The 21,484-nt window shown below is 42.2% G+C and overlaps 1 protein-coding gene across 1 annotated transcript in view; it reads left to right on the top strand.

The window, feature by feature from the left end:
- Window positions 1-20,891, top strand: part of LOC126266976 (uncharacterized) — a 182,735-nt gene extending 161,844 nt beyond the window's left edge. The window contains exon 3 of the mRNA XM_049971711.1: window positions 18,046-20,891. Coding sequence (XP_049827668.1) covers window positions 18,046-18,250 — 205 coding nt within the window. The 3' untranslated portion in view covers window positions 18,251-20,891. The remainder of the gene's footprint in view (window positions 1-18,045) is intronic.
- The last annotated feature ends 593 nt before the right edge of the window (window positions 20,892-21,484 follow it).

The raw sequence follows: 21,484 nt of genomic DNA, 5'->3' as shown, positions 1-21,484 counted from the left end.
CATATACAGTTTCTTGAAATGTTTTTGTAATTTTTACAAAGCTATCTTTAAGGTCTGAAAAATTCCTCATAACGTTTCTAATTTGTTCTTGTTTTAGTGCAGTTAGCACATATTGAAATCGGTAAAGACCAAACGAAATACGTTTGGGAAAAAAAGCGAACGTAGTCAACAATTCTGTTTCGTAAACCAAGTACCGAAAGTTTAAACGAGCAAGTAAAACCCAAAGCAAAGATTATGGACGAGACATCGTTAAACTTAAGGTATCGGTAGGAAATTTATTTTCTGAAAAATACCCAAGTGAAGCTGAAGCCAAATTGAAATTCGTTCAGGAAAGCACTTCTTTACTGTACTAGAGAAACTGAAGATAACACTCGGTATAATATGTAGAGTGTAATAGAATTTCTATTCTTGTGGTCTTCAGTCCAGAGACTGGTTTGATGCAGCTCTCCATGCTACGCTATCCTGTGCAAGCCTCTTCATCTCCGAGTAACTACTGCAACCTACATCCTTCCGAATCTGCTTAGTGTATTCATTCCTTGGTCTCCCTCTACGATTTTTACCCTCCACGCTCCCCTCCAGTACTAAATTGGTGATCCCTTGATGCCTCAGAACATGTCCTACCAACCGATCCCTTCTTCTAGTCAAGCTGCGCCATAAAGTCCTTTTATCCCCAGTTCTAATCAGTATCTCCCCGTTAGTTACGTGATCTACCAACCTGCAGCACATTTCGAAAGCTTCCATTCTCTTCTTGTCTAAACTATTTATCGTCCATGTTTCACGTACATACATGGTTACAACCCGTACAGATACTTTCAGAAACGACTTCCTGACACTTGATGTATACTCGATGTTAACAAATTTCTCTTCTTCAGAAATGCTTTGCCAATCTACATTTTATGTCCTCTCTACTTCGACCATCATCAGTTATTTTGCTCCCCAAATAACAAAACTCATCTACTATTTTAAATGTCTCATTTCCTAGTCTAATTCCTTCAGCTTCACCTGATTTAATTCGACTACATTCCATTATCATCGTTTTGCTTTTGTTGATGTTCATCTTACAGCCTCCTTTCAAGACAATGTCCATTCCGTTCAACTGCTCTTCCAGGTCCTTTGCTGTCTCTGACAGAATTACAAAATCATCAGTAAACCTCTAAGTTTTTATTTGTTCACCATCGATTTTAATTCCTACTCCAAATTTTTCTTTTGTTTCCTTTACTGCTTGCTCAGTATGCAGTTTGAATAACATCGAGGACACGTATCTGTACAAATTGTAAATAGCCTTTCGCTCCCTGTATTCAGAATTTGAAAGAGAGTACTCCAGTCAACATTGTCAAAAGCTTTCTCTAATTCTACAAATGCTAGAAACATAGCTTTGCCTTTCCTTAATCTATATTCTAAGATAAGTCGTAGGGTCAGTATTGCCTGGCGTGTTCCGATATTTCTATGGAATCCAGACTCATCTTTCCCAGTGTCGTGTTCTACCAGCTTGTCCATTCGTCTGTAAAGAATCCTTGATAACATTTTGCAGCCGTGACTTATTAAATTGATAGTTCGGTAATTTTCACACCTGTCAACACCTGCCTTCTTTGAGATTGTAATTATTACAGTCTTCTTGAAGTCTGAGGGTATTTCACCTGTCTCATACATCTTGCTCACCAGATGATAAAGTTTTGTCATGGATGGCTCTCCCAAGGCTATCAGTAGTTCTAATGAAATGTTGTCTACTCCCGGGGCCTTGTTTCGACTTAGGTCTTTCAGCGCTCTGTCAGATTCTTCACATAGTATCATATCTCCCATTTCATCTTCATCTACGTCCTCTTTCATTTTCATAATAGTGCCCTCAAGTCTTGTATAGACCTCTATCTACTCCTTCTACCTTTCTGCTAGAAATTGCTATAACTATAAAAAATAGAGTAATTTCAAGTATTAGGTTTATCGCCAAATGAGGCGATATATCTGAATGATCAACGCACTAAGGTAGTAGATCTATGCGGTCCTTTCGTTCAAAAAAAAAAGTCTCTGAGCACTGTGGGACTTAACATCTGAGGTCACCAGTCCCCTATAACTTAGAACTACTTAAACCTAAGCTAAGGGCATCACAAACATCCATGCCCGAGGCAGGATTCGAACCTGCGTCCGTAGCGGTGGCGCGGTTCCAGACTGCCGCGCCTAGAACCGCTCGACCACTTCGGCGGCCCGTCCTTTCATACTTCCGTAATTTCTGCTGAGAAGAAATGGCATGATTTCGGAGACTATGCAGGATAAGCCAGCTAAATGAGAGCACTCCAAATATATCCGGAACTCGTGAATATGTTGAGTTGTAGTTCTCGCTAAGTTCACAGTGATCAATGACGCAAATTTTCTGCAGTACACAAGTGATTTCTGATACAGTCTAAGCCAAAACAAAAGAAACGACGCACTACGACGGAATTATCCGAATGGGGCTGGAATTGGTAGATGTGACGTACATATATAAACAAATTAATACAGTTTCAAAAAATTGGATGATTAGCAACTCGATAACGTTTTGATCCACCTCTGACCCTTATGCAAGCAGTTATTCGGCTTGCCATTCATTGGTAGAGTTGTTGGATGTCCTCCTGAGTAGTATCGTCCCAAATTCTGTCCAACTGGCACGCTATATCGTCAAAATCCCGATCTGTTTGGAAAGCCCTAGGCATAATGCTCCAAAAGTTCTCAATTGGGGAGAGACCCGGCGATCTTGCTGGCCAAGGCTGTGTTTGGTAAGCACAAAGAAAGGCTCCAGAAACTCTGTGGGCGGGCATTATCTTGCTGAAAAGTAAGCCCAGGATGGTTTGTCATTAATGGCAACAAAACAGGGCTTAGAACATCATCGACTGGCGCTGGGCTATAAAGGTGACGCAGATGGCAACCAAGGAGTCCTGCTATGAAATGAAATACCCACCCAGGCCATCAATCCTGGGTCGGGCCGTATATCAGGAGACTGTCAGGTTGATATGCCACCGCTGTCTAGGGATTCTCCTGATACGTATTCACTGGTCATTGGAACTCAGTTGGTAGTGGAATGAAAACTGATGCGTTATCCCTACTAAACACATGAGAGAAAATGTGGAATTTATTTCATGGTCCTATTATCCGACCTCGAACTGGCGTTACAAAATACAAAAATTTGCAGTTTATCGTCCTAAATGCACAACTCTCTTTCTAAACGAAGAAAGGCTTCCAAGATGCTACTCCAGGCAGGTGCAAAATGAACGTGCGCAATGGAAAATAATGAACGGTAAAATGATGATTTGGCCCTGTCTGACTATCCCCTTGAAGCAGATATTAGGATCTCTTAATGCTCTTTATTAACCTATAAATTACATTCTAAACATAAATGAATGATGAATGCAACGAATACTACTAAATGGTAAACGCTGTTGTTCAATATAGATTTATTATAGATTAAAATCAACGCTTTACGTACAATTATCTATATCTCCTAACTAAAATTATTGACCAATTGCCCATCTCTGCTCCTTATTATGACTGCACGAACTAATATCAATAACGCGAAATGACTGACATCATCTACGTACCAAATACTAGAAGACAGGCCGGCCGGGTGGACGAGCTGTTCTAGGCGCTTCAGTCTGGAACCGCGCGACCGCTACAGTCGCAGGTTCGAATCCTGCCTCGGGCATGGATGTGTGTGATGTCCTTAGGTTAGTTAGGTTTAAGTAGTCCTACGTTCTAGGGGACTGATGACCTGAGATGTTAAGTCCCATAGTGCTCAGAGCCATTTGAACCATTTGAACTAGAAGACACCACTTTCAAAGATGATCTACGGTGGTGTGGAACCTCAGTGGAAATGAACTAACGTGATCACAGCTGTTTAGCTTTATAGCCCTAATAAGCCGAAGCAGTGTGCGGTATCACCGTATGTACTGCGTCCGGTGCGTCAAAGTGATGGTTCTCGTATTTGTCTACGACGATGGAAGAACTCCAGCCTAAGTAAACTCTTTCAAACACTAGGAAGGCAAAAGGCGGTCCTCTGACTAATATACTCTAATACTGTCTTCTTCCCTCTGTGTTCTACAGACGAGAAAGGCGAACTCACAGCCACAAGGACGGAGTTCAGATTACGATTCAACGTAAGTGTAGGCAGAAAAAGTGTTCTCAATCACTGAACACTGCATACTCAACGACGACTTCCAACCCAGAGGCGAAGTCGAGGATCATATAAGTTCGCAACAGTACAGTGCCTAACTGTTCTAACTATAAACTCTCCTGAGAGCAAAGACAGCAAGCCCGTCTGTACCAACAAAGCTGATACCGAGCGACCATCACACACGGGCGCTCACAACGGAAGACCTCTTCTCTGCACCGCTTGCTTCCCAGCAAGGCTCGTCTCCTCACCCTCTTAATTCCGAAAACGAATCATATTCCCGAAACCGCGGAATGTTCTCCCTCTCTACAGATTCTTCCGAACGCCGACCAACCATATTTTAGTCTTTTGTCGTCCAGCGTGGTAAGTTTGCGAGGAAAAACCTATACTCGTTCAATGGTACGCTTCTGAGTAAAAATCCTTGGAAATAATCCAGCCTGCTTGGTTTCCGAGGTGTCGCTTCTTCGTTGCTCTCACCTGCGTTCAAGATTTTCAAATTTCGGAAGTGTCCGGTTATCCTTCCCGTCCGGCTACAACAGCGACCGATAGCGGCCAGCCGCCCCTGTATTCAGTCTTCGCGCTCAGATGTCCAGACTGTCCGTCTTGGTACTTCCTGTGTGGAGCTGGACCACCACACCTGTGTGGGCCTTCCACCCACAGATTGAGTTCCGCCTGCCGTTTCATTTCCACAGTCGTTCGAACCTCTACTAGTGTAGGCAGTCATTCATTAAGCCGTTCTGATAATAAAGACACTCCGTCACCTTTCATGGAATAAGCGTTAACAATTATTTAGAAGGCGTACGTGACATTCTCACTCTCCTTTATATATATACATATGTACGATGTACAACCTATCACATGATACCTAATTGTGTTTCTAGATCACAGCAAAGTATGTGGATGAGTGCTTGTAAGGTACGAAATTAAGCCACCATACAAGCTTTATATTCGATAGAATTTAAACAGTAAAGAACAGCACGCAACATTTTTGGTGCTATTACGGATTTAGGCTTCTGTCAACACTTTTATTTTTTGAACGTACAGATTACTTCGCCACCAGCAAGGTTTGTATCATATTTTTGTAACTGTATATGATTTTGTTTGGGGGTGGGGGGGGGGAGGACAGGGCTCTATTGATTCGACTTTGAGGAAACAATGCTGTGGTTCTTGCTCACAGGTGGAACTGTTGGTTGCCTCCGACATCACGTTAATTTGTCCTGTTTGCACTTGTATGGTGCCTGTAGTGCAGATACTATTTACAGCCATTGTTGGAAACACATCTAGCAACAAAGCAGCCACTTTCGTTTGTATCCATGCTGTTAAATTGTTACTACGAAACCGGTAGTGACCCGGGAGGTTCTATGCACTTCAGTCCGCAACCTCACTGCCGCTACGGTCGCAGATTCGAATCCTGCCTCGGGCATGCATGTGTGTGATGTCGTTAGGTTTAACTAGTTCTAAGTCAACGGGACTGATGACCTCCGATGTTGAGTCGAATAGTGCTAGGAGGCATTTGAACCATTTGATTCGGGAGGCTCTCAAATTTGATCGTCATCCAGGGCTCTAAAAAGCTGCTTAAAGTGTCAGACTCAGAAAGAGTATTACAGTCCATTGAAAACCCGAAGCAGGTCAGTAAAATAAACATTCAAATACCGCAAACTGTTCGGGATAGGTGTGAAATTTCCTCTTGGCCAACAAGACATACTGGACTGGTTTTGAATACTAAGGTCGACCAACTTAAGAACGAGGGCAGTATCTCTCGTTCTGTAATGAACGTGACTCTACCAACCTTCAGTTTCAAGACGTAGATAGGGAAACTGGTCTAGGAAGACTGGGAAGAGGGCTGACACCTATCTGCAATAAAGGTCAATATTCCTATCCAATCTCCTATTAGGGTCGTCTCTTCGTTTCAAAAATTTCAGGCGAACAGAAAGCTAGTATTAACGCTAGTACGATTGCATGATAAGCATAGTTCAACTCTTCTCCAGCTATCGAGTAGGCATCTTCTGTGGGTTGTAAACCACTTGCCATTGACTTGCAGTGTCTTAGAGGCACAACAAAATAGCTCACTTGTTGTCCCTTCCAACAAGCTCTCTGGTTTTACAATCTCTTAAAATACTCAAATATACAAAGCTCTTTTTGATTTTACATTAGAGTATTTGTGAAATATGAAGTAGTATCAGTGACTAAATTAACACTTTTATCTTCATATTAGAATTATATATTAATACCTTCAGGACATTTCCAGGGGCAGATGCGGACTCTGACCACAATCTATTGCTTATGAACTGCAGATTAAAACTGAAGAAACTGCAAAAAGGTGGGAATTTAAGGAGATGGGACCTGGATAAACTGATTAAACCAGATGTTGTACAGAGTTTCAGGGAGAGCATAAGGGAACAATTGACAGGAATGGGGAAAGAAATACAGTAGAAGAAGAATGGGTAGCTCTGAGGGGTGAAGTAATGAAGGTAGCAGAGGATCAAGTAGGTAAAAATACGAGGGTTAGTAGAAATCCCTGGGTAACAGAAGAAATATTGAATTTAATTGATGAAAAGAGAAAATATAAAAATGCAGTAAATGAAGCAGGCAAAAAGGAATACAAACGTATCAAAAATGAGATCGACAGAAAGTGCAAAATGGCTAAGCAGGGATGGCTAGAGGACAAATGTAAGGATGTAGAGGCTTATCTCACTACAGGTAAGATAGATACTGCCTACAGGAAAATTAAAGAGACCTCAGGAGATAAGAGAAGCACTGGTATGAACATCAAGAGCTCAGATGTAAACCCAGTTCTAAGCAAAGAGGGGAAAGCAGAAAGGTGGAAGGAGTATATAGAGGGTCTATACAAGGGCGATGTACTTGAGGACAATATTATGGAAATGGAAGAGGATGTAGATGAAGATGAAATGGGAGATACGATACTGCGTGAATAGTTTGACAGAGCACTGAAAGACCTGAGTCGAAACAGGGCCCCAGGAGTAGACAACATCCCATTAGAACTACTGACGGCCTTGGGAGAGCCAGTCCTGACAAAACTCTACCGTCTGGTGAGCAAGATGTACAGGACAGGCGAAATACCCTCAGCCTTCGAGAAGAATATAATAATTCCAATCCCAAAGAAAGCAGGTGTTGACAGATGTGAAAATTACCGAACTATCAGATTAATAAGCCACAGCTGCAAAATACTAACGCGAATTATTTACAGACGAATAGAAAAACTGGTAGAAGCCGACCTCGGGGAAGATCAGCTTGGATTCCGTAGAAATGTTGGAACACGTGAGGCAATACTGACCTTAAGACTTATCTTAGAAGAAAGATTAAGGAAAGGCAAACCTAAGTTTCTAGCATTTGTTGACTTAGAGAAAGCTTTTGACAATGTTGACTGGAATACTCTCTTTCGAATTCTAAAGGTGGCAGGGGTAAAATACAGGGAGCGAAAGGCTATTTACAATTTGTACAGAAATCAGATGGCAGTTATAAGAGTCGAGGGGCATGAAAGGGAAGCAGTGGTTGGGAAGGGAGTGAGACAGGGTTGTAACCTCTCCCCGATGTTATTCAATCTGTATATTGAGCAAGCAGTAAAGGAAACAAAAGTAAAATTTGGAGTAGGTATTAAAATCCAGGGAAAAGAAATAAAAACTTTGAGGTTCGCCGATGACATTGTAATTCTGTCAGAGACAGCAAAGGACCTGGAAGAGCAGCTGAACGGAATGTAGTCGAATTAAATCGGGTGATGCAGCGCGAATTAGATTAGGAAATGAGACCCTTAAAGTAGTAAAGGAGTTTTGCTATTTGGGGAGCAAAATAACTGATGATGGTCGAAGTAGAGAGGATATAAAATGTAAACTGGCAATGGCAAGGAAAGCGTTTCTGAAGAAGAGAAATTTATTAACATCAAGTATAGATTTAAGTGTCAGTAAGTCGTTTGAATGGAGTGTAGCCATGTATGGAGGTGAAACATGGACAATAAATAGTTTGGACAAGAAGAGAATAGAAGCTTTCGAAATGTGGTTCTACAGAAGAATGTTGAAGATTAGGTGGGTAGATCACGTAACTAATGAGGAGGTATTGAATAGGATTGGGGAGAAGAGAAGTTTGTGGCACAACTTAACTAGAAGAAGGGATCGGTTGGTAGGACATGTCCTGAGGAATCAAGGGATCACAAATTTAGCATTGGAGGGCAGTGTGGAGGGTAAAAATCGTAGAGGGAGACCAAGAGATGAATACACTAAGCAGATTCAGAAGGATGTAGGTTGCAGTAGGTACTGGGAGGTGAAGGAGCTTGCACAGGATAGATTAGCATGGAGAGCTGCATCAAACCAGTCTCAGGATTGAAGACCACAACAACAACACCTTCAGCTGCTGTCGGGCAATGATATATATCAATGGGGACAGGTGCAGATGTGTGCCCCGACCGGTACTCGAACCTGGGGTTTCCTGCTTACATGGCAGACGCTCCATCCATCTGAGCCACCGAGGGCACAGAGGATAGTGCGACTGCAGGGACTATCTCGCGCACGCCTCACGTGAGACCCACATTCTCGCATTATAAGTCCACACGCTACATTATTAGTGTCCCTACCCTACATTCGTTACTCGTGGAAGACATTCTTACCAAGTCCCGTAAGAGGTCGGGTAATATGTGTGCATCCGCACAGAAGAAGGTCATGGACGGTATTGGCAGAACTATATGTTTATATGGATATGGTCGTGTAGAACGAAATTAGAATAATATATTAATACCTTCAGCCACTGAAAGGCGTTGATATATATAACGGGGACAGGTGAAAATGTGTGCGCCGACCGGGACTCCAACCCGGGACCTCCTCCTTACATGGCAAATTCTCTATCAAGCTGAGTCACCGAGGGACTATCTCACGCACGCCTCCCCTGTGGATGCACACATATTACCCGAAGTCTTGTGGGACTTGGTAAGAATGCCTTCCACGAGTAATGAGGCTGTTGGACCGGGACACTACGAATGTAGTGTGTTGACATACAAGGTGAGAATGTGGGTCTCACAGGAGGTGTGCGCGAGATAGTCCTTGCAATCGCATTATCCTCTGCGCCCTCGGTGGCTGAGATGGATAGATCACCTGCCATGTAAGCAGGAGATCCCGCCTTCGAGGCACGGTCGGGGCACACATTTTCACCTGTCCCCATTGATATATATCAACGCCCGACAGCAGCTGAAAGTATTAATATATATTTCTAATTTCGTTTTAGACGTCTGCCGGTTATCCATGGTGTCTGTTCTTTCGAACATATCCAAATAAGTATACTTTTATCTTCAGGTGCATGCTCATCAGTTTCTGCCGAGTTATTTTTTCATATTCTGTGTTGCCTACAGTTATTATCATATCATAGTTCTTTACCTATAAATATAGTGGATATCTCTAGACTGTAAAATAATGTTAAATATTAGTTAAGACTCTTTATATTTCGATTTTTCTGAATAAATGTTTTTATATTTGTATCAAGTAGCTCTCAGTATAGTGCAAGAAAACAAAGCCAAATAAATAACAAAGGTACCGTTCAACAAATTGGTTAGCTATTTCACAGAAATTATCAGTTTCATCGAACAACCCTCGTCGTCAGGAGACACAATTTCTTATTAGGAGTGTACATTGCGGCTGGAAGTCGAAGATTCATGACAGTGTTTCGTACATACTTAATGGGCTCGTTTTGCTGCTTTTAGTATACCAGCCAGAAACCCTTCGCCAGATTCTTTAAATAATCGAACTCCCATCAGAAAAACAGATTCGAACGTCTGATAACTATACAAATGACTTAATATATATTTTACAAATTAAGTCATTTCTTCTCGAGAAGAGTTGAACGATGCTTGTCATACATCCGTACTAGGGTTGTTAGTACTTCCTGCTCGCCTGAAATTTTTGAAACCTGCGGACGTCCCTAAAATATGGATGGAAAGCAAATACTGGCCTTTGTTGCAGATAGTTGTCAATGCTCTGCCCAGTTTTCATTGGCCAGTTTCGTTCCACGTCTTGAAATTGGGGGATGGCAGAGTGGCGTTCATTATAGGGCGAGAGATACTGGCTTGCTTTATGAGCTGGTCGACCATAGTATTCGAAACTAGTCCAGTAAGTCCTATGACCAACAGGAGATTTCACACTTACTGGTTATTTTTAAGTAATTCCCGAATAGTTTGCAGTATTTAGGTTATTTTACTGCCTGCTTCAGGTTTTTAATACACTACAATATGCTTCGGAGTCTGACACTGTAAGCAGATCCTAGAACCCTGAATGACGATCAAATTTGAGGGCCACCCGAATCACTACCGGTTCCGTAGTAAAAATTTAACAATAAGAGTACAAAATTTCCTGGAAGATTAAAACTTCGTGCGGACAGAGACTCGAACTCGGGACTTCTGCCTTTCGCGGGCAACTGCTTACCATCTGAGCTACCCAAGCACGACTCACGATCCGTTCTCGCAGTTTTAATTCGCCAGTACCTCATCTCCTACATACCAAACATCACAGAAGCCGTCCTGCAGAACTAGCACTCTTGGAAGAAAGGATATTATGGAGACATGGCTTTGCCAAAACCTGGGGAATGTTTCCAGAATGAGATTTTCACTCTGCAGCGGAGTGTGCGCTGATATGAAACTTCCTGGCAGATTAAAACTGTGTGCGGACCGAGACTAGGTCTCGGGACCTCTTTATTCTGGAAATATGAGTGTAGACGAAATTAGCTTCTTTGTTGCTACATGCGATTCTTAGAATGGTTGTAAATAGCATGTGCACTACAGATACTAAGACCAAAAAAAAAACGACTCACCACGAAGGAATTATCCGAATGAGACGGAAATCGGTAGATGTGATGCACTTATACAGACAAACAAATGACTAAAATTTCAAAAAGGTGCATGAATTGTTCAAGTGAAATAGCTTTACAAATTGAGCAAGTCATTAACGCGTAGGTCCATCTCTGCCTCTTAAGCCGTCGGCACATGGACCGTGCTGTCGAACGTTACCGTTGAGCGTGCTGAGTTCAACGTGCTGCTGAACGCTCAGGAACGATGCTACTCGTCCATGTGGTACGTGGTCCCCAACATGGTATACGCGATCACAACGCACTCCAGCGGCAGTTGCGGGATGTTTCTAGCTCGTAAATCACACATCACACTGTTTACTAAACGGGCGCGCGTAAAATTCCCACGTTAGCTCTATTAAAACGCACATTTCCTCCATCGTCCACGAAAAGGAAAGTACTAAGCCCAGTCAACAAGCAAGGACACAGGTTTAAAAAAGTTCCATTACAAACTGTGCGATACAAATTTGCAGTACTTCTCCAGATAAGATAAACATTATTTCATCAGTCCCACAGTTTAGTAAAACCCCAAGGTCAGTCTTACTTGATCAGTGTTCCTACCTAGTAGCAGAATCTTCTCAACATGTGAGTTACGAAGCGTAAAAGCAAAAGGAACAAAATTTCTTTATACAAGTAGCGCAAGCTGCCCTGTAGATTAAGTCAATCGAACAGTCACCCCTCAAAAAAAGTCAGGTTGGCAACCCACGGCTCTCTGGGTGATTTCTAGACACTTCTTCAGCCTGCAATCTCATTTGCTGAAGTGGAATCGTCTTCAAATATGAATCGCATTACGAATTGAACCGCGACGTCCAGCGAAGACGTGTCTGGGGATGCCCGAGAGAGCGGTGGCATATAAATCTGGCTGTTGCCCGCCATATGACCCACAACCAGAGATGATGGTGTGCGGCGTCATTTCTTTTCATAGCAGGACCCCTTTAGATGTCATCTGTTTCACCCTTACAGCAGAGTGATACATCGTATGCCCCGCTTTGTCGCCCTCTACCTTGGCCAGGAAGGTCAACGGTCCACAACTAAAAACATTTGCAGTATTGTGGCTACAGCCCTCCAATCAGCTCGGGGTTTGATGGCATAACGCGCCAATTGGACATAATCTGGCATGACATCCCTCAGAAGGACTTCAACAAATCTATCAATCAATGCCAAGCCTAATAACTGCAAGAAGTGGACTGACACATTACTGACTTGCTCAGTTTGTGAAGCTCTTTCTTACGACTAAATCATCCACATTTCTGAAATTATAATCTTTTGTTTGTCTGTACATCTACATTAGATCTGCCAGTTTCCGTACCGTCGGAAAATTCCATCGTTGTGGTTATTTATTTATTTATTTTGTGTCTTAGAGTGTATCTGACGCTTAGTGATCAAAAGCTTTACGGTTGAAGACTCAAAACACTAGAAACGTTTTTTGAGTTCCATATTGTTTACCATATACTAACGAAAAAAATTACAAATGGTTTAAAAGTATGTTTGAAGTTTGCTGAATGTCGCTATGTGCACACATAATCAAAAGCTGGATGAATATTATCCGGTTAATTTGCGCTCCTTTTAACAAACGCTACTTTTTCACGCGTCTTAATGTTTATTCTTTCGTATCTCCTGAACTGTGTGTTTTATAACTATATATTTCTGCAGTTACACTAAGTGTTATATATGGATACTTCCGAAAAATGTGTTATGAATACACTAGTAAAGAAATAATAAATGAAATGATGCTGCAGTTTTAATGCGTGAACAGCGGGAATGTAGCAAGGAACAAATTTTATTTGCTGTAATTATTCTGTTTGGTAAGGGGTGACTCCGCCCAGTTGGCCGTGCGGTCTAACGCATGGCTTTCCGGGCAGGAAGGAGCGCCTGGTCCCCGGCACGTATCCGCCCGGCGGATTTGTGTCGAGATCCGGTGATCCGGCCAGTCTGTGGATGGTTTTTAGGCGGTTTTCCATCTGCCTCGGCGATTGCCAGCCGGTTCCCCTTATCCGGCCTCAGTTACACTATGTCAGCGATTGCCGCGCAAACAAGTTCTCCAAGTACGCGTACACCACCATTACTACACCACGCAAACATAGGGGCTCCCCTCGTGTGGTGTGAGTCTTTCCCTGGAGGGGGGGGGAGTGTATACCGGTGGCCGAACCGCACAATAACCCTGGGTTCCGTGTGGGGTGGCGGAGGGGTGAAGTGGACTATGGTAGTCGTCGTGGGGTTGTGGACCACTGTGGCTGTGGCGGGTACGGAGCCTCTCCGTCGATACTAGGTCCCCGGTTAACATACAGTACATACAAGGGGTGGCTCGGGGGTGAAAAGTTACGAAAAGTTTTGGTTATATTTAAAGTTGTTTGAAAGTCGCAAAGTATTCTCATTCTCAAATACTAGACGAATATAGTCTGGGTACTTTGTGCGCCGTGAGTTACACTACCTTAAGACATACTAACGTTTTCTATCTTTTATAGCTTTCTTAGTGTGCTAAACCTTTAACGTAACATTATACCTCTTAATGAGTAGATTATGGCAGCATTCTAAATTTTAAATTAGGTAGATAACTTTACCATATACTGAAAATCAAAGTTATCTTGCCTCTGGAGCCTGGTCCTCTTAGATAGTAGTATAGATTCTGGCTAAACATAAACAGTCATCATTATTTACACTACTGGCCATTAAAATTGCTACACCAAGAAGAAATGCAGATGCTAAACGGGTATTCATTGGACAAATATATTATTCTACAACTGACATATGATTACATTTTCACGCGATTTGGTTGCATAGATCCTGAGAAATCAGTACCCAGAACAATCACCTCCGGCCGTTATAACGGCCTTGATGCGCCTGGGCATTGAGTCAAACAGAGGCTGGATACTGTGTACAGGTACAGCTGCCCATGCAGCTCCAACACCATACCACAGTTCATCAAGAGTAGTGATTGACGTATCGTGACGAGCTAGTTGCTCGGCCAAAATTGACCAGACGTTTTCAATTGGTGAGAGATCTGGAGAATGTGCTGGTCAGGGCAGCAGTCGAACATTCTCTGTATCCAGAAAGGACCGTACAGGACCTGCAACATGCGGTTGTGCATTATCCTTCTGAATTGTAGGGTTTCGCAGGGATCGAATGAAGGGTAGAGTCACGGGTCGTAACACATCTGAAATGTAACGTCCACTGTTCAAAGTGCCGTCAATGCGAGCAAGAGGTGACCGAGACATGTAACCAGTGTCACCCCATACCATCACGCCGGGTGATACGCCAGTATGGCGATGACGAATACACGCTTCCAATGTGCGTTCACCGCGATGTCGCCAAACACGGATGCGACCATCATGATGCTGTAAACAGAACCTGGATTCATCCGAAAAGCCGGCCGCGGTGGTCTCGCGGTTCTAGGCGCGCAGTCCGGAACCGTGCGACTGCTACGGTCGCAGGTTCGAATCCTGCCTCGGGCATGGATGTGTGTGATGTCCTTAGGTTAGTTAGGTTTAAGTAGTTCTAAGTTCTAGGGGACTGATGACCACAGCAGTTGAGTCCCATAGTACTCAGAGCCATTTGAACCATTTTTGAACCATCCGAAAAAATGACGTTTTGCCACTTCTGCATCCATGTTCGTCGTTGAGTACACCGTTGCAAGCGCTCCCGTCTGTGATGCAGCGTCAAGGGTAACAGCAGCCATGGTCTCCGAGCTGATAGTCCATCCTGCTGCAAACGTCGTCGACCTGTTCGTGCAGGTGTCTAGCAAACGTCCATCTGTTGACTCAGGGATCGAGACGTGGCTGCACAATCCTTTACAGCCATGCGGATAAGATGCCTGTCATCTCGACTGCTAGTGATACGAGGCCGTTGGGATCCAGCACGGCGTTCCGTATTACCCTCCTGAACCCACCGATTCCATATTCTGCGAACAGTCATTGCATCTCGACCACCGCGAGCAGCAATGTCGCCATACGAAAAACCGCAATCACGATAGGCTGCAGTTCGACCTTTATCAAAGTCGGAAACGTGATGGTACGCGTTTCTCGTCCTTACACGAGACATCACAACAACGTTTCACCAGCCAACGCCGGTCAACTGCTGTTTGTGTGTGAGAAATCGGTTGGAAACTTTCCTCATGTCAGCACGTTGTAGGTGTCGCCACCGACACCAACCTTGTGTGAATGCTCTGAAAAGCTAATCATTTGCATATCACAGCATTTTCTTCTTGTCGGTTAAATTTCGCGTCTGTAGCATGTCGTCTTCGTAGTATAGCAATTTTAATGGCGAATAGTGTATATGGATATTTTCGAAAAATGTGTTACGAATACACTAGTAAAGAAGTAATAAATGAAAACGTTGGGCCTGATGCTGCAGTTTTACTGAATGAACACCTAAAATGTAGTAAGTAACAAACTTTATTTGCTGTAATTAGTCTGTTTGGTAGGGGGTGGCTCGGGGGTAAAAAGTTATGCAAAGATTTGAAGTTACATTTAAAGTTATTTGGAAGTCGCAAAGTATTCTCATTCTGAAATAGTTGTTGAATATAGTCTGGGTGCTTTGTGCGCCGTGAGTTACACTACCTTGAGACATCTAATATTTTCTAACTTTAATAGCTTTCTTAGTGTGTTAAACCTTTAACGTAACATTATACCTCTTAATGAGTAGATTACGACAGCGCTCTAAATTTTAATTTAGGTAGATAACTTTACCATGTGCTGAAAATCAAAGTTACGTTGACTCTGCAGCCTGGTTTCCTTAGATAGTATGAGGGTCACTCCAAACGAAATGCACACTATTTTTTTTTTTTAAATCCATCTTTTATTCTATATGTTTGAAAGTTTTACAGTGTGTAGATAGATCTTTTAGGAACAATATTTTCATTTCTCCACATAATTTCCATCCCTCTCGACTGCCTTACACCATCTTGGAACCAGCGCTTGTATACCTGCACGGTAAAATTCTGGACCAACCTGTTGGAGCCACTGTTTTGCTGCGTGCACATTGTTCCACGAAGAGAGTCTTTCAGTTTCCCAAAGATATGATAGTCATATGGAGCCAGGTCAGGACTGTAAGGCTGGTGTTTCAGTGTTGTCCATCCGAGTTTTGTGATCGCTTCCATGGTTTTTTGACTGACATGTGGCCGCGCATTGTCGTGCAACAGCAAAACATTCTGCTTTTGCCGATGTGGTCGAACACGAGTCGGTCGAGCTTGAAGTTTCATCAGTGTCGTCACATATGCATCAGAATTTATGGTGGTTCCACTTGGCATGGTGTCCACAAGCAAGAGTCCTTCGCAATCTAAAAACACCGTAGCCTAACTTTTCCAGCAGAAGGTGTGATTTTGATTTTTTTTTTCTTGGGTGAATTTGCATGATGCCACTCCATTGATTGCCTCTTCCTCTCTGGTGAAAAAAGATGTAGCCATGTTTGATCACCTGTCACAATTATTCCAAGAAATTCATCTCCACCATTCTCGTACTGTTCCAAAAGTTCGCTGCATACCGTTTTTCTTGTTTCTTTGTGAGCCACTGTTAGCATCCTGGGAACCCACCTGGCACAAACCTTCTTTAACGCCAACACTTTCAGTATTATGCAAACACTTCCTTCCCCTATCCCAACGTAGCGTGACAGTTCGTTCACTGTGCTGCGTCTGTCAGCGGTCACCAATTCGTTAACTCTCTGCACATTGACTAGAGTGTGTGCAGTACGAGGCCTGCCACTGCGAGGACAATCCTCAATATTGCCGTGCCCGCTTTCACACGTAACCTGCTTGCCCACCAACTAACTGTACTGTGATCGACAGCATCATCTTCATACACCTTTTTCAAACTCTTGTGGATGTTTCTCACTGTCTAGTTTTCACAGCACGGGAATTCTATGACAGCACGTTGCTTCTGACGAACGTAAAGTGGAGCACCCATCTTGAAGACATGCTGTGACGGCGCCACTCACGGGAACAGGTTGAACTAAGCTTAAAAACAAGTGGGAAGGATGTATCCACACACTATAAAACTTTCACACATTCTAACAACACTACCACAACAAGGTCAAAATTTAATAATGATTGTGGTGTTGCTCACCGCTGCTAAATACTGCATTTTCGGGCAACAACAAAGTTATTATGTGGCAGGTGTCGTTAGAGCACAGTTAATTAAGTCATTTCATGTTATAATGAATAAATTAGGCACTCATCTTTTCGTGTTTCCCACGCTGGTCTCGTTGTAAAATAATGGCTCAATCGTCGAAAATCTAGGTGATAATGATTCCAAGCTCGGATGCAAAGATGCCTAGGTTTTATTCTGCGATATTCAAAAGTTCTATAGATGTGTTTCACAAACCATTCTTGAAAATTAAATCTTCGAAAGTTAGCACAATGGTGATGTAAATAAATAATCAGCACTCCGAATTTAAGTTACACTTCCTTTTTATTGCTTTTGTTGCAATATCGCGTAACACACAAAACATCACTTCACAATGCAAAACATACGTGAAAACATCTTCCTCACTGTTAAAGTACCCATTTTATAAGCTGACTACGTTATGCGTCTTTCCAACATGACGTCCAAGACTTGACTTTACAGTCTCTAACTCTCTAACTAATAACCGCTTACGCGCCCAAAAATCAAGAGTTACAAGTACGTCAAAGATCATAGTGACAAAAGAAAGAATACACATAAAAATATCATTGCAGTATAAACATAATGATGTATCAAAGTACCTCTACATTAATGAAATCAAATCTGAATGTTGTCTCAGAAATTTGTTAACTACTTTACAGAAACACTGTAAAATATTGCTGGTATCGAGAGGTTCAGGTGAGGTATCATAATGGTTACGTAATTTGAGTACCATTACAACATGCAGAATGAAAACTGTGTTTTTACAAAAATAGTGTGTGTTTCTTTTGGAGTGACCCTCGTGGTATAGATTCTGGCTAAACATAAACAGTCATCATTATTTGATAGTCTGTCAGGTAACATTTTGATTCATTACTTCGACAGTACAGTGTTTTGAAGCCTGGCCTAGCTGTTAACATAGCTGTGGCGATGACTGTAAAAAAGACAAAATAACATAAGTGTCTTCTTTTTTTGCCACAGGTTCTTCGATTGGTTCAAAAAGGAGAAGAAAGAAAAGAAGAAGGAGCCGCCGAAGCGCACGGAGGTCCACCACTACCACCACCACTACTACTACTATTACTACATTCCCAAGTACAAGCCCACGGAGACGTACCACCACGCCAAGCACGAGGAGCACCCTCCCACAGAACACGAGGAGTCGCCTTCTTCGTGGGGCTTCAGTTAGGCTGCGGTGGGACCGCATCAGGGCTACATTAAATGACGCTTGTAATCTGTGGTAGCCCCAGAGTCGAAGCAAAGTAGTCGCTGTATCGTGACGACGGAAGTTGACTATCTGCGTTCGTTCTCTGCAGTCATGCGCAAAACTCGTTACCTGTAATTCAGAGACAAGTCTGTATAAAATAGGTGCTAAGCAGTTTGTTTATCGACAGGTAGACTTCTTGTTAATTAAGAGAAAATCATCGCTACCTTCACTTTATTTCCCTTGCTGCGACATACAAATTACTGAGTCGTATCATGAACACTTGCCAAACACATGAGAGTCGTGAAAAAACTCGGTAGTCTCTACCGCCTGGCGTGGAAAGAAGATCTCTCAGATTAATTCTGGAAAGTCGCTTCCCTAGCAGCTACATTCTACTTGAATTTAAATACGCTCTCTGGCGACCTCCCAACTACATTCTCGCAACATATCAGAAAAATGAAATCTCGTAACAGTCTAAAAGACTGAGATTCAGGCACACCCAATCAGACACATGATTGTCTACATCTATACCCAGCACCTATTACATGGTGGGTGGCGGGGGAGGAGGGTGGGGCATTTTTGGTTCCACTATCATTCCCCCCTCCCCCTTCGCCACCCTATTCCATTCGCAAATGAGAGATGGGAGAGCTATTGTCGATAAACCTGAGTATTAGTCCTAATTTCTTTCACTCTCTGGTCGTCATCATTTTACAAGCCATTTGAAGGGCTTATTTCAATAGTGGTACAAGTCCATTACTTCCACTTTTCTGTCTATAATGCTTCTGAAATTAGCGAGCCGAACAGAAGAATGAAAGGTTCATCTCTAGCACGAAGTCATATGCTTGAATATTTCTCGTATTTCAACTGCAGATTTTTCAGCGCTCATTTAACTTTAAGACTCCGTATCTCAATATGAACAAAAATGGACTTGTACCACTATTGAAATAAGCCCTTCATTTATGGTAGGCAGTAATATTTTTTTCTGACTCTTCTTCGAACGTACACCTTCTGAATTTCAACAATAAACGTCTCCGTGATACACAAAGTCTTTCTTGTACCGTATGCCACTGGAGTTCGCTTAGTATCTCCATAAAGTTCTCACACCGACTAAACAATCCCTTGACGACATGTGCAGCTCTCCGTTTGATCTTCTCTATCTCTTCTATTAATCCGTCTTGGTAAAGGCCTCCGACTGATCCATACTCACTCAAGAATCGGTCTTTCAAGCGTTTTGTAAGCCATTTCTATCGTGAATCAATTACATTTCCTTGAGATTCTTCCAACGAACGTCACGCTGGCATCTGCTTTCTTACAGTTTGTTTTACATGTTCATTACCCTTAATATTGATCCAGACTGTTACTCCTAGGTATTTTGAGGTAGTTATTGTATCCAGTGGCCTTTCCGTTGAAAAATTTCTTCATTTTAAGGAACCGACGCAAGTCTTGCATCTGCCTCTAAACCCGTCCCCCCAGACTGACATCTTTTCGTCTATGTTCGCTATTGGCTGCCCCCAAGCTATGCTGTTTCTGTTAGTGCCTTCCGTTAAAATTATTTTCGTGCTTCCCATTTATGTTGAGGAAAACACACTTGACTTTTCGTCTGCATTCTCTTCATGACGCCAACCAAATACGACACCAAAGGAGATGCTTGTGCTCTAAACATTCTCTCGTTAGCAACATCTAGACTGCCTGCAGCTTTGTGAATTCTGAATCTTACGTCGCCAACTCTCAAGTCACCCTTAGTATACATAAAACAGGTTTCAAATATTGACCCAATTATGTACTTGTACTAGAGCTCGTTCCCTAAGCTCGGAAATCATAAGGAACAATCTTCGCAAAAGCAATCTGTACAAGACGTTTCCAGACGGTTTACGAACAGTACACCGATGTACCATTTTGACATTTCATAATTTTCTGCAGCCCTTTTCAAACTATAGTTACTGCTACGCAGTGTTTAAGTGCTTGTTAGTGTGTTCTACAGACACTGGGAAATAAATAATAAAATTCTGCTGGCACATATTTGACAACTGGGCATGAGTGCGGTATGGTAATAGTGAGCAATGTAGACGTACACCATAGCGTTTCCGGCTGACGTGGATTAATGCCTTAAATTTTTGATTGACTGCTTAACATAGTTGTGTGGAGTGACTGAAGATACTCCCGCCACAGTAAGTTCCTACTTCAGGGAGACATGGACTATATGACGAGGCATTACATAAATTATAATTATTATGAATGTAGTTATTTTATTATTAATATTATTGCCTTATTTTGCCTGCTTAGTGGAAAATGTTTCGTCGTCTTGGCGGTAAAGCAACTACGAAGTTTTTTGATTCCTAAATGCAATTAGACTGAAAAATTGTTTACAATGCAGTGTATTTAGCGGAAGTTAAGTGTGGTTACTGGCAACAGTAATTGCTTTCTGTAACATCCAGTCTCAGTTTAAATAAGCATTTTAAATACAATCCATTGTTCATTTTTCGCACTGTAAAAATATCAGTCGACATTTACACTTCCTACAGCTAATTTTTAAAAATGTACCATCTGTATTCATATCTGTAAAGAAAGTAAAATGTCTGTTGTTACTCAGATATGCTGAAATAATAAAATTATGTCAAGACAATATTAGTCGATAAGAATCGGACACCAAGATGGGCCTTATCCTTTACTGAATCTAATACGTGAATGAAAATAACCACACCTTTCATGTGTTATGTATCCATTTCCAATTAACTCAACATGGTCTGGGTTAAGGTAAGTGTTGGCGAACGACAAAAAAAGATCTACGGTAACGAAATGCCGAATTATTGTTTGATGAAGTAATATTTGACTGCACATTTAGCAACTCAAAGAAAATTCTACAGTATAAGAAGAATATACGACGTATCAGAACAGTTAAATGCACTGACTGTCGTAGTAGGAATCGTTCACACGGAAAGTGAAATGAGAAGTACTTACAGCCGAACTTTTAAAGTAGTTTTAGACAGTGCATTCGTCATTTAGAACCAATGCATAAACAGAACATCCAAAATGCTCTGGTTCAATGGTCATATGATGCCTGTCCATACAGAGAAAAAAAACTCAGGAGGAAGTCTTCTTCCCATATCAAACTGGATGAAAATATGCTCAGCTAACAGGGACTTGGTCCTGGTACTCAATGCCTGTGAGTCATTATTCTAAAACATCATTCATCAAAACAAGTGAGTTTCAAAACAAAGT

This window comes from Schistocerca gregaria, chromosome 4 (genome assembly GCF_023897955.1).
Source record: "Schistocerca gregaria isolate iqSchGreg1 chromosome 4, iqSchGreg1.2, whole genome shotgun sequence".
Lineage (NCBI taxonomy): Eukaryota > Metazoa > Arthropoda > Insecta > Orthoptera > Acrididae > Schistocerca > Schistocerca gregaria.
Note: the sequence above shows the minus strand (reverse complement) of the source record. Positions and strands in the feature narration are given on the sequence as shown.